At 46.9% G+C, this 14,544-nt stretch overlaps 1 protein-coding gene across 1 annotated transcript in view; it reads right to left on the reverse strand.

Moving 5' to 3' along the window:
• Positions 1 to 6,120: 6,120 nt before the first annotated feature.
• The window catches only part of Ccnjl (cyclin J like), a 58,563-nt gene continuing 50,139 nt past the window's right edge, over positions 6,121 to 14,544 (reverse strand). The window contains exons 4-6 of the mRNA XM_021177708.3: positions 12,711 to 13,013; positions 9,038 to 9,197; positions 6,121 to 7,118 (exon numbers count right to left, since the gene is read on the reverse strand). Of these exons, the coding sequence (XP_021033367.1) occupies positions 6,695 to 7,118; positions 9,038 to 9,197; positions 12,711 to 13,013 (887 nt within the window). The 3' untranslated portion in view covers positions 6,121 to 6,694. The remainder of the gene's footprint in view (positions 7,119 to 9,037; positions 9,198 to 12,710; positions 13,014 to 14,544) is intronic.

The following is a 14,544-nucleotide window of genomic DNA, read 5'->3' on the forward strand; positions in this document are numbered from 1 at the left end:
AGGGAGTAGGGACAGAGGGACAGAGGGACAGAGGGACAGAGGGCAGGAGACAGAGGAGAGGAAGGTAGGGAAGAGTTCATCCCTGCAATTGATTCAAAGATAAACTCAAGGGTTGGTGACATGGCACAGATGGTAAAGTGGCTATGAAAGAAGGAGGACCGGAGTTCAAATCCCCACCGAACCCTAGAAACCAGGGATGGTGGCATATGCCAGTAACCAGGATGCTAGGTGGATAGAGATAGGTGGATCCCTGAAACTCAGTGGCTATGCTAACTTAGATGAGCCAGTGACCTCAGGTTCCAGAGACTCTATCTCAACAATAAAGGCAATTAATTAACCAGATCCAACAACTATACAGCTTAATGAACTTGCATAGTTAGCATTGGCATTCAATTTTTAAAAAATGGTGCATATTATTTTGTTTATTTCCAAGTTTATTTTTATTTTTTTGGGTTTTTTGCGACAGGGTTTCTCTGTATAGCCCTGGCTGTCCTGGAATTCACTTTGTAGACTAGGCTGTCCTCGAACTCAGAAATCCGCCTGCCTCTGCCTCCCAAATGCTGGGATTAAAGGCGTGTGCCACCACGCCCGGCTCCAAGTTTTTTTAAATAATAAAAACAAATACACAAACAAAAGTAAAGATACCTAATATTGAACTCTGGCTTCCATATGCTTAAGCATACACAGTTGTACACAGCCACACTTACAAGTACGTACTCCCTATACAAATACCATACACACACACACACACACACACACACACACACCAAAATTAAGAGAGTTGACAGAGAGGGAGGCAGTCTTATTGTAAGTCTCCTGGACCCAGGAAGTATGTAGTCAAACCACCTCAGCTCTTGACTAAAACACATTTCACAGATAGAGAAATAGGTTCAGAGAGGGATAGAGCTCTGCCTAAGGTCACAGAGCAGGAACCCAGGCAACCCTGAACATATTTGTTGCTGAGCTTCATCCCCTGATGAGGACCACAGCTTTGCAGGTATATGGAGTGAGGGACCAAGGACAAAGTGTTACCTTGCTGGCCTGCAAGCAGGTAAGTGGTTAAGATCTACACTGGAGTTCAAGCCCTCCTTCCACACTGCCAGGGGTCAAGACCCTCTTTTGTCCCCCAGTAGCTGTGCCACCTTTCCCAAGTCCATCCCTCCTCTGAGCCTCCTTCTCCAGCTATAAGTGGGGCTACAGGTGAGCTTACCCTAATAGAGTTGCTACCTCCAGCAGCTCAACCATTGTCACAGCACCACTCTCAAGTCAGTGTAACCAAAGGCTCAGGAGTGCCTCTGCCACTAGCTCCTAAGTCACGTGGGAACATCACCAGGCGATGCAGAGCCTCATTTGAACCACCTTGTCGCTGTGTTAAGGGGGCTTAGCAAGACCTTTTCTTTCTTAGCCAAGGGTAGATAGGTTCAGGCCACAGGGTTTGGACTGTGCCTCTTTCCTTTATAGCTCCACTCCAGCAAATCTTCCTGTGCCATGATCTATTATTATTGTTATTATTTATTTTTTGAGACAGGGTCTCACTATATAACCTTGATTGTCCCTGCACTCACAGTGGCCGCCTGCCTGTCTCCTAAGTGCTGGGATTAAAGACCTGTGCCACCAGGCCCGGCAGCAGCTCCTTCTTTTGGGGTTCCTGGGATGGGTAAGACCAATACTAACCAGGTCTGGAGCAGAGTAAATGCTCAGCTAGCACCGGTTGCTATGACCCCCGCCACCGTCACCAGTAGTACTAAAAGGAGGTAGCTCACCTCTCAGATATTTTAAAAAAGGCAACAGTAAGAGGTTTCTGAAGGTATAATCCACAACAAATTCAAAATAAAGTAGACTGCAAATCTGAGGTTTCTAACAGCCTTTGCCCAGTGTGATGGTTTGTATGTGCTTGACCCAGGGGGGTGGCACTATTAGACGCTGTGGCCTTGTTGGAGTAGGTGTGTCACTGTGGGTGTGGGCTTAAGACCCTCACCCTAGTTACCTGGAAGTCAGTATTCTGCTAGCAGCCTTCAGATGAAGATGTAGAACTCTCACCTCTGCCTGCACCGTGCCTGCCTGGATGCTGCCACGCTCCTGCCTTGATGATAATGGACTGAACCTCTGAACCTGTAAGCCAGCCCCAATGAAATGTTGTCCTTGATAAGACTTGCCTTGGTCATGGTGACTTTTCACAGCAGTAACTAAGTAAAACCCTAACTAAGACACCCACGCGGCCTTGGAATACTTCTCTGTAGCCTTTATACTGCATGCACAATAAATACTACTGAAATATCTCAACTCAGATTCCAGACTGTTTTATAGATTGTGGTGTGCACCACGCCATCTCTGCTTATTAACCTTTTCTAGTCACGGTCCAGTGTGGCAACAAAGTCGAAACAGAGTATCCACGAGCATCCATGTTTGGAAGAAATCAGTTGTTCTTTCTGCTTGAAAGCTAGGCCTGTGACTCCGTGGCTCAGCTTTGCCTAGAGCTCTTACCAGGCCAAAAGTTCAGTGGTCTCCATGGTAACAGATGGGGAATAAAGCCACAGGAAAGGATGTGTCCGAAGAGAATTCATTACTCTTCGTACACTCAATTCATTTTATCTGAGTCCCCTCGATCCAGAGTGCCTTGCCTCAGTGTCTTGTGTACAATGAGAGTGAGGGCTGTTCCAGCTCTCTACCTAGACATGGCTCCCGAATGACATCCTCAGTCTGGTCTTAATCCTCATGCCTTAGAGCATCACGCAGCAAGGCATCTGTGCTGGGTGAATACCCCTTAACCGCACCTGATGGCAGCTCACATAATGGTTTGCATGCAGGCAGAGCAGAGGGGCCGAGAGAGACTATGAAATTCTCCACTACAGTGGAGACAGGTCCATAGTTCTACCACACACATTGTAGTTTTGAACTAGGGTCCCACAATGTAGCTCAGACTCACCTCAAACTCATAATCCTCTTGCCTTAACCCATTGAGTGATAGAATGGTAGGCACAGACCATCATGGATAGCTGTTTTTACCTTTTTTAAAAAATTTGTGTGTGATATGCATGTTTCTGCAAGTGTACCCATGCCATGACATGTGGGAAATCAGAGGGCAACCTTTGGCATTGGTCCTTGCTTGAGACTAGGTCTCTTCTTATTTGCTGCTGTGTAGGCCAGGCATGTGAAGAATCTTGTCTCCAACTCCCATCTTTCTGTATCTTTCAATACTGTATCTAGCACATAAAGATGTGCCCTCAAGTTGTTCACCCTTATAAGGCAAGCACTATACCCACTTCCACTTAGCCATCTTCTCCTGCCTCTTGCTTTCCCTTTCTTCTTTTTCTCTTCGCCCTTTCCACTTTCTGTGGTACTGCAAACTACCACCAGACCTCTGTGCATGGTAGCCAAGTACTCTGCAACCCAGTCACTGAGCTACATTCTCAGCCCTTGAAAGGTGTCTTAGCTAAGCAGTGTCCTCCTGCATCTGTCTCAGCTACTTGGGAGGCCAAGATGGGAAGGTCAGTTGAATCCAGGTGTTCAAAACCAGCGTGGGCAACAAAGTCTGCTGTTACTGCAAACAAAATGCAATTATTGTTATAATAAATAGCAGAGCATCTTATCTTTGAAGAACTGTATAATAACCACCCATCATTTTAAAGATACTGGCCTTGATGCACATTCTGTTGTTGATCACGAGACCCCAGCAGGCAGGTAAGTGTGGTCACCACCCCCATTTTAATAGGTAGGAAGACAAGTTAGGAGAGGCTTGGCCAGTTGTCTCCCAACAGCTACTAACTATAGCTAATTATGCGGTTTCACTCTGTGAAGCTGTGGTGCTGTTGTTCAATGAAAAACTAGTCTAGGCATTGCTCTGATGATTTTTTTCCCCCGGATGTGATTATTTCTTAGATGTGTGACTTCAAGAGCAGCAGGTGAACGGGGTCCCACTGAGCTAGCTAAAGGCTTTAAGAGCAATGACTAAAGTTTCCCAGAAAAGGAATGCTGCCTCAAGGTTGCAAGAAAGAAATTACCCAAGTTCCTGGCTTGATGGCCAACCCTGCAAAGTTTAGACTTCACCACTGTGTCATATCAACTGTTACCTGCTGATGAGAAGTCTAAGAATTCTGTGTTGGCCAGCTTCCATGGCTGTGCACATCAATTCCTTGCAGCAAATCTATTACTGGTTTGCTTTTGAAGAGCAATGGTGGCTGCAGGAGAGCAGGTTGGGAGGTCAAGCCTCACTCATTCTTCTGCCCAGGGAAAATCAGTTCCTGGTTAGAGGGTAGGACTCAGGTCCAGAGGCACTGGTCTTGCTAGTGACAGCTCCAATAATGTAAAAGGATCCTCACAGGCTCATGTGTTTGAACACTTGGTCCTCAGCTGGTGGCCTTGTCTTGGGAGGTTGTGGAACCTTTTGTAGTTGGGACCTTGCTGGAGGGAGTAGATCTCTAGGGACCCAGTCTTGACACTGACAGCCTGACTCTACTTTCTGTCCCATTTCTCCTCTTGATCCATGAAGATGTTCCTGCCACGGCTGTCACAAGCTCCCCTTGCCTGCCATGGCTTCTCTGCCACAGTGGACTTCATTTCAAACCATGAGCAGAAATAAACATTTTCTCCTTTTAGGTTGCTTTCCTTATTGGGTCATTCTGTCACAGGCATGAGAAATCTCATAAACCTCTGAATCTCTTTCACCCCTCACCCAAAGGAGACTCCCACTGAGGTAGAGTAGAGTGATGTGGAAAAGGGCTGACTTGCTAAGAGATGTTCAGACAAAGGCAGCAGAGACCAAGAGCAGGTGATGTGTTTATTGCAGGACATCTGGTCCTGAGAATCAGGCTAGTTCTGGGGCCCCAGTAGAGGTGCTTCTCTCAAAAGCCCAAGCCCAGGGCAGACAGATACAATAGACTCCAAACCAGTTGCACATAAACAGAGAGACTGGTAAAGGAGATGGAGGGGCAGGAGCCAAAACATACACACACACACACACACACACACACACACACACACACACACACACACACACAAATAACAAACGAATGTGCAGGTTCCTATGCTAATTGAGAAAATGGCAGCTCCTTATCTGCATCCAGCTCTTTCCTTCCTCTGTTTCCATGAGACATCCATCTGCTCAGAAAAGCCCTATCGCCGTTAAATCTGACTCAGTAGCGTGTGGCCAACCTTCCTGGCAGTCCCTGCTATGGTCTCTTGGATTGGCAAATGAGTCAAAGAGAACCAAGATGGCAGACAAGGTGTGGTGGCATACATCAGAGGCTGAAGCAGGAGGAGCAGGAGTTCAAGGCCAGCGTTGGCTCTGCACTAAGTTTGAGTGTAGCCTTAGCTACATCAGATCGATCACAAAAAAAAAAAAAAAAAAGTCCCTACCCCCACCAAAAGAAAACAAAAACCAACAGAGACGCAATCGTTTCAAAAACTAAATTACAATTTGTTTCTGTGGTCTTTTGAACCTCCCTTCCAATTCTGATGGGTGAACAGCATGTCCCCTGACCAGGAAAAAAACAAACAAACAAAAAACCCCAAAACAAAACAAAACAAAAAAACCCAACCACAAGAACATCTTAAGCACAGGTTGTGAGTCATAGTCATAACATATTGCACATGGTGACAGTGTTCCTGAGCCCTCGCACTGCAAATCCCAGACATAGGCTTTTGCTTTAGCAATCTCTTGCCTTTCAATGCTGGTGTCATATACCACGTTAGTCCCCCGCCCCCCCCCCCCACTTTTCTAATATTCCACAGTATGACTACCCTTTAGTGTTGGCCAAACTCAAATCTGGGATCGGTTTAACCTCAGCACTAAAAGCAAGTGGTGGAGTGAAGTGAGGGTCAGTTCAAACCTTTGTCTCCTTCAAACAACATTCTCCCACCAGGGGGGCAGAAATCCAAGTCCAATAGGTGAACAGATCCCAGGGGTGGACTCTTGCAGAGTGAGCCTGAGAGGTGGTATCCCTCGCTGCTGTTATCCACCAGTTGGTCCCAAGTTGGGTTACTAAAAGATACAGCCTCATGTGGGACAGACAGTGTGGCAATTCAAACTTTTTGCTCCTACGGAATTTTCAAGTATCACAAAAATCCCTGACACGGTATGTAAACGAGAATTTTTTTTTTTTTTTTTTTTTTTTTGCAGGATAGAAAGCTAGACTGTTCCAGGAAGCAGCAGCATGTGAAATAGCTAGAAGAATGAAAAGATTTGGGGTTCAAAAACAAAGGTCAGGCAAGATAGCCACTTACTGTGCCTTATGGGCTCAGTGCTCAGGCCTAAACATGGGCCATGGGGCCCTTGGAGTGGAGCTAGGGAGAGAAAGACACTCAGGATGGATCTTCTAGGGACATAGACAGACGTGTCAGGTGCCCCTTCTTTTTCAGTGGCATGGCTATGAAGAGTAGTCTTTGAGAAGCCCGGATGTATGTAATCCTCACTGTCCAAGTCTGATATGCTTCATTGGATCTGCAGTTCAGGGGAAAGGTCACAGAGCCATGTCTTTGTCCTCCAGGCATACACGGAAGAGGTTTCCCAGAGAGATGCTGTTGGGTGAGATGTGTCCCTGGATGTTTTGTTCTGTTGGTTTGTTTTTAAAAAGAGCAAAGACCCTCTCTACCTAAAGGTACTTGGTTCTTTGTCTCACCTGGATGAGCTCTCCTCTTAGGCATTTACTTCCTTTGTCTGGATCTTTCAGGATTCTCCCTGTGGTCCAAATGTGGCCTAGCTGTCAAAACAGCCTGCAGGGAACATATGGCTGCCGCTGAAGTAGCTGCTTCCATAGGAGGCTGTAAGGCAGTGCCTGGGTTCAGCTGCTATGGCCATCTGCATGCTAAGGGATGCAGGGACGGGCACAGGACACATATCCAAGGGCTGGAGGGTTGGGTATGGCGTGTGGAGGGATGGACCAGTGTCTCCTGAGAGCAGGCTCCCTGAGCGGTGGGCCTGCAACGAGTCCCGATATGCCAAGCACAAGTCCTGCGTTGGACTCTGGAACTGGGCTAGTGTTGTTGATGGTGGCTGGCTGAGAGTCGGGTAGGTGGGCGGTTGGAACAGCACTTGGGCGGGAGCTGATGATGAGCCCGGCACCATGGCCAGCGTCTGCCTCTTGACTGCAATGGCATCCTTGAGGACATTGTCATATGCTCTGAAAGGAAAAGGCTCAAGTGAGTTTTGGAGATCCAAGGCCACTAGGCACCTGCATAACTTCCTCGGTAAGTGGGACAGTGCCACACCACTCAATGATGACACGTTATAACACAGCCACTTACTAGACTTACTAGACTCAGGCCTCAGGTCTCAGCTTGCAGCTGTTTCTGCCCCCAAACCTCTCTGATCCTGAGTAAGAGTAGGCAAACTTGTCCCCGCAGCTCCTGAACCTCCACACCTTGGCTGTTAAAGCCTCAGCAGGTAATTTGGGTCCCACCTGCTTCTGTTCATTCAGCATCCCAGCACTTGGCAGAGAACCTCCCCTCTGCTTCTTTCTAGGTTCTTCAGGGCCAGCTCTATCCCCATCTGGGAGAATCTCCAGCAGCTACAAAGCAAACTACCCCCTGGGGTTTGGAAGCAAGCAATGACAAGCAACGTAAGCCTGGTGGCTGATACTGGAGTAGCCATCAGCGGTCAAAACAGGTTGTGTACTGACTTGGGGACTTGTTTGTTTGTTTGTTTGTTTTAAGACGTTTCTCTGTGTACCCCTGGCTGTTCTGGAACTTGGTTGGCCTCGAATTCAGAGATCTGCCTGCCTCTGCCTCCCCAATGATGACATTAAAGATGTGCACTCCCATCACCTGGCTTGACTTGGGGACTCTAAAAGTATACAGTTGAAGACTCAGCCTAGGGAGCAGGGCTAACATCTTAGAGTGGGTCTCCGATATCACAGCAAAACTGCTGGCATTTGGATGTTGAGAGGTGGCTCTTTGGGGACCGAAGGTCTTCTGCTTCTGCTACCCAGACCCAGTCACTCAGGCCTGCATACAGAGGTAGTCACTACCTGCTGGTGAAAGAGGGAGGTAGCTACTCTAGGGCTATTCTGTTCTCTCTGCACTCCTCTTAGTAGCCATTATTGGTCTCTTTGGCTGCCAATCTCTATTTCACAGTGTTAGATCTAAAATGACCCACTGACCCCTTAAAAGAGGCTGTGATCTCTTAGCTGAAGCCACTTTGGACCTGGTTGGCTAAGTGGTCACTTTTGCAGCTTGCCTGAGAAAAGAAACTTATGAGAGAATGAATTCACAAAATCACACTGGGACTTACATCAGTCAACCCAGATAGGATGGAGTTCAGTTGATAGAGTACTTGCCTAGCATGCATGAAGCTGAGTTTGACCCTTAGCAGTAAATCAACTGAGCATGGTGGCACACACCTGTAACATCAGCACTCAGGATGGAGGGGCAAAAAGATCGGAAGTTCAAGGATAGCCCACTAGCTACATAGTGAGACTGAGTTAGCCTGGGCTATGTGATACCCTGTCTCAATAACAAAATACAACAATAGGATGAGTGTAGACATGAATATAGGAACAGGTGCCCCCAGCCTTGTTCCTCTTTTCCCTTTCTCTCCAATCTTAAAAATACAAAGAGAAACAGCCAACTCTCAAAGCCCCATTCTTAGTTTTTTGTTTGTTTGTTTTTCCAAGACAGGGTTTCTCTGTGTAGCCCTGGCTGTCCTGGAACTCACTCTGTAGACCAGGCTGGCCTCGAACTCAGAAATCCGTCTGCCTCTGCCTCCCAAGTGCTGGGATTAAAGGCTTGTGCCACCACTGCCTGCATTCTTGTTTTTTTTTTTTTTGAGACAGTTTCACTATTTCTCCTAAGCTGACCTCCAGTTTTCAATCCTCTGGCTTCAGTTTCCCAAGTTTTAAGGTTATAGTTGCATGCGGCCATACCTGCTTTCCAAATACCACTTCTCTCAGGGGTCACTCTGCTCATTTTGCCTGCAACCCTTTATCTGGGGGAACTACTATCTGTCAGAAAATCTCCCCCTAACATTAGTTCCACCCCCACCCCCCCAGAGCAAATAGAAGGTCAATATTTCAGAAATGTAACCAATCAGGAGAGGACTTACACCAGCAGGATGTCGATACACGTGCTGAGATGCTCTAGGGAGTAGCTTGAGACCCTCTGCAAGTCTCTGGTCCAGTAGGGAGAGAGCTGAAGGCAGATCCTGGAGGCCCCAACACAGGCTGCAGCAACCACGGAAGGCTGGAATTTGTAAAATATATGATCTGAAAGAAAATTCAGAAGGCATTAATGCTGGAAAGTTGCCCCATTGAGTCTCTTGACTGGTCTGCTGAACAGCAGACAAATGAATCTGCTCAAGGGCCATGTAGTGTTAGCTTTTTACAAATGGGATAAGAAACTAGAAAAGATCAGGTGCCATTGTTTGGGCTTAAAGTTTTGGGATTCAGTTTGTGGCTTAGAGGGACAATTCTTTAAAACCTTGTCTACACTCCCAGAAAGCTTTAAGATGCTTGCTGACAGGCTATTAAAAGAACCATAAAAATCTTTCTTTCTCTTTTTTTGGTTTTTTTTTTTTTTTTTGGGTTTTCGAGACAGGGTTTCTCTGTGTAGCCCTGGCTGTCCTGGAACTCACTTTGTAGACCAGGCTGGCCTCGAACTCAGAAATCCGCCTGCCTCTGCCTCCCGAGTGCTGGGATTAAAGGCGTGTGCCACCACGCCCGGCGTGCTTTTTTTGGTTATTATTGATGGACAGAGTCTGGCCAATGACTGCTTGCACAGAAACAATGTCTGGTCCTCATCGGGCACCAGAAATCTGATGAAAAACAAATGAATGGCTATATGAGTCTGATATTAATAACTTTGTCTAGGCTTACAAAGTAATATTAAAGATATTTAAATTACATTTATTTATATTACTCGCAGGCACATAAAGTGTGTAGGATATTTGTACACGTGGCAGTCAGAGGACAACTTGCTAGAGTTAATTTTTTCCTTCTACCAAGTGGGATTCAGGGATCGAATTCAGCTCCATCTTCCATTGAGTAATCTCACTGGCCCCAGAAATGTTCCGTTTTCTTTTTCTTTCTTTCTTTCTTTCTTTTTATTTTTCAAGACAGGGTTTCTCTGTATAGCCCTGGCTGTCCTGGAACTCACTCTGTAGGCCAGGCTGGCCTCAAACTCAGAAAGCCTGCCTGCCTCTGCCTCCAGAGTGCTGGGATTAAAGGTGTGCGCCACCATGCCTGGCTTATGTTCCGTTTTCTTAAGACCTCTGAAGATAGGTTAATAGGTACAGTGGACACTTCTGCACTTTTCAGGGATGATATCTGGTACATTACTATTTGCTATCAATTTGCTCATAACTTTGAATTACTTCAACTTATGCCTTTGAAAGTATCTATCAGTTTAGGGCAGAATAGTTATAGGAAGAGCAATAGAGTCAGACTTCCAGGTTCAAATCCTGTCACTGACCTTTGCGGGGGGAAGTGACTTAACACTTCTTTTTCTTCTTCTTCTTCTTCTTCTTCTTCTTCTTCTTTTTTTTTTTAAAGATTTATTTATTTATTTTATGTATATGAGTGCACCGTTGCTCTCTTCAGAGACACCAGAGAAGAGGGCATCAGATCCCATTACAGTTGATTGTGAGCCACCATGTGGTTGCTGGGATTTGAACTCAGGACCTCTGGAAGAGCAATCAGTGCTCTTAACCCACTGAGCCATCTCTCTAGCTCTGCCCTAACACTTCTTGAGTATGAATTTCCTCATTTATAAAATGGGAATGACCGAAACATCTTTGAAAGGGGTCTGTCTTAGTTAGGGTCACTATTTCTGTGACGAAGCACCATGAACAAAGCAACTTGGGGATGGAAGGGTTTATGTGACTTATATCCTAACTCAAAGTCCACTGACAGAAGCCAAGACAGGAGCTCAAACAGGGGAGGAACCTGGAAGCAGGAGCCGATGCAGAGGCTATGGAGGAGTGGTCCCCATGGGTTGCTAGGTCTGTTTTCTTATAGAACTCAGGACCACCATTCCACTCATAATAGGCTGGGTCCTCCTATAGTAATCACTAATTAAGAAACTTCTTATAGCCCCATCTTATGGAGGTATCTTCTCAATTGAGGCTCTCTTCTCTCAGGTGACTTCATCTTGTGTAAAGCTGACGTAAAACTAGCCAGCACAGGGTCACTGTGAAGTTCAAATGAGTTAATGCATACAAAATTCTGCAGCAAGGCATACAGCAAGTGCTCAATCAATGCCTAATAGTCCCAAATCACTGATATCCCTGCTCTGGGCTATTTGTCTTATGGTGTGTCAATAGTATTCTGACCAGCATCTGACCTAACTTAGATTTAAAAATCTGTCTGTGAGGGCAGCAGTCAGGCTCGGCTTTATAGAATGTTTATGCAACAATCACGGGCTAGAATCCTAGCAACCACACAACAAGTTGGCCATTCTGCCATTCCCTGCAACCCCGACTGATGAGAGCAGAGATGGAAGAACACTGTAGTTTGCTGGTTTCTAGATGAGCTGAAAGCAAACCCCAGGGTCAAGAGACCCTGCCTCAAAGGAATAGGTAGAGCAATGGGCCTATCACCCTCTTCTGGTGTGTGTGTGTGTGTGTGTGTGTGTGTGTGTGTGTATGTGTGTGTACAGAAGCCATCACTTCCTTCTATGTCATTATGATGAGATGACTCAGTCTCTCTGTGGCTCCAAATTGCAGGGGAACTGTTGGCTTAATGAGGCTTTTGCTTGAGTCCATGAGAAAATACACACACACACACACACACACACACACACACACACACACACACACACACACACACACACCCAGAGAGACAGAGACACAGAAAGAGACAGACAGATAGAGTGTGTGTGAGAGAGATTACTGTTTTTCTCCAAACTTTGGGTGTTTTCATATGTGAAAGTGCACATTTGAAAGTACACATGAGGCCAACTGCAAGTGTTGCTCCTTGGCAGGCATCTATCTTGCTTTTTTTTTTCTTTTTTTTTTTTTTGGTTTTTGTTTTTTTTTTTTTGGTTTTTTTTTTGGTTTTTTTGAGACAGGGTTTCTCTGGCTGTCCTGGAACTCACTTTGTAGACCAGGCTGGCCTCGAACTCAGAAATCCACCTGCCTCTGCTTCCCAAGTGCTGGGATTAAAGGCATGTGCCACCACGCCCGGCTTCTATCTTGCTTTTTGAAAGAGGGTCTCACACTGGAACCTGGGCCTCATTGATCATGCTGCTTGCTAGCTAGCAAGCACCTGAGATTCTCCTGTCTCTGCCTCCCTATCTCTTGGATTGCAGGTTTGTCTGTCACTACGTCTGGCTTTCTCTGTGCATTCTAATGCCTGAATACAGAGCTCCTCACACGTTCACAGCAAGCACATTATAGCCTGGGCTGTCTTCCCAGCACTCCAGACACACCAACTTACTACTGCCAATGCAGATGTGAACACTGTCACCTGCCCCATCCTATTTAATCTGTGCAATGACAGCTCCTTGGGAATGATCTACTTGTGAGTTGGTGTGATTTAAAGGTTCTCATATGAAAACTTCCCAGGTGAGTTGCTGGTCTCTAGGTACTGGTGACTTTTGGGTAAGCTGCTATTTCGTTTCTGCATTATGCTGCTATAGCACTGAATAGATCCTGCATTTCTTTGCAAAGATACGGGCGTGGGGTTTGAGGCATGAAAGAAGGCCCTCTCTAGATGACACCCATCTTGAGGCAGCTGATCCCAGCCTCCCATGCCCTCAGCCCCCTGGCTCTATGCTCTCACCTTGCAGGGTAACTTCCAGGAAGTAGTGAGCATACTCCTTGAGGCACTCTTTGGTCTTTCGGAGGCAGATGGTGGGCCAGGCATGGCAGTGGTGGTCCTTCTGGCTGATGGAGGCCAAGAGGTAGTAGTCCAGAAAGTGGGCGGGCGTGGGCAGGCAAAGGTCCCAGCTGAAAGCCTCCAGGAGCAGAAGTTCTGTGCTCAGCAGCTCCTTCTTGGTGAGGGAGAAGTTTTGGCTGCTCAGGATCCTTGTATTGTTTATCTGCTCCAATTTGGGCACGCGGTCTTCCCTGTCCTCAAACTTACCTACGGGGAGGCAGAAGCACAACTTACTAGAGGAACTGAACCTAGGATAGCAAAATCTCCCCTATGATGTCTGGATGGTGTTGACAATACAGACAGGAAGGAACGGGTAAGAGGGACTGCCCGAGAATAAAAGGTTGTATTTGGACCTGGAATCCTCAAGCCATCATGTCCTGCTATATCACTGTGATGAGATGTCTCAATCTTCCTGTGGCTCCAAATTGCAGGGGAAACTGATGGCTTAATGAGGCTTTTGTTTGCGTCCACAGAGAAAATGCAGACGAATGCTCAGATGCCTAGAACATCAAAGGCACTGGAGAGCAGTCAGGAGCAGCTTTTAGGTTCCCACATTCTCTGTCTGGCCATCACCAGTCCAGGCAGAGCCATACAGCCTTGCAAGTCTGACCCCATCTTGCTAGGAGTGGAAGAGGCTGTCCACCGCTCGCCACTGTCTTCCATGGACCTCCTATTCTAACCATGCCCGTTTTAGTTTGAGTTGCCTTGGAAACAAGGTTGCTTGGAAGGTGATTTCAAAAAAAGACTGGCAAACTGTGGGAAGGCAGGAGGGAAAGGAAGAGAGCCCTAAAGAAATCATTGAGGGGTGCAACAGTGGACAACTGGAGCCTGACCACATATGAAGGGATTCTGAGAAACGGTTAAAAATACAGGCTTTAGACTTTGGGTTATACCCTCAACAGCCATAAACAGGGGCTTCTCTGGCCCTAAGGGTCAAGACTAGAAGCTATTGGAGGACATGATAGGCCCACTTGGTGAGGCTCTGCAGGGTGGAGGCCTCCAGACTAGGCACTGCTTTCTCAGGATACCACTTCACATCTGGTAGTGGATCCCATCTGTCTTAGCTAGGGTGTTACTGCTGTGAGCAGACACCATGACCAAGGCAACACTTATAAAGGACAACATTTAATTGGGGCTGGCTTATAGGCTCAGAGGTTCAGTCCATTTTCATCAAGGTGGGAGCATGGCAGTATCCAGGCAGGCATGGCACAGGCAGAGCTGAGAGTTCTACATCTTCATCTGAAGGCTGCTAGTGGTAGACTCACTTCTAGGCATCGAGGACTAGGGTATTAAAGCCCACACCCACAGTGACACGCCTACTCCAGCAAGGCCACACCTCCTAATAGCACCACTCCCTGGGCCAAGCATATTCAAACCATGATACTATCATTGGAGGTTCTTTGAAAGCACTACGTCTCCTGGCCTTGTCTGCAGAGCTCTGTAGCCCAGAAAACCCTTCTCCATCCCCTCTTCACTCAGCCAAGCTTGATGTATCCTTTACTTCCAGGTCACTGTCTTGAGTAAGCCTGCCCTAAATGAGCCACTTGAGGGTCAGCCTGGGCCTGGTCACCTGTGATCTCCATGCAGCCTCATAGGGTGCAGAGCAGCTGCTGAGGGACCGTGTTGGGAGGGGCACAGATGACTCATGGCTGTGGCCATTGACTCTCAGACCCCATTACTTACCAGCCTCTCTGGAAAGATTAGAAGCACTGACCCCAGGCTGCTCTGCAGACACTCC

Source organism: Mus caroli, unplaced genomic scaffold, assembly GCF_978045245.1.
Source record: "Mus caroli unplaced genomic scaffold, Mus_caroli_1 scaffold_13, whole genome shotgun sequence".
NCBI classification, from domain to species: domain Eukaryota; kingdom Metazoa; phylum Chordata; class Mammalia; order Rodentia; family Muridae; genus Mus; species Mus caroli.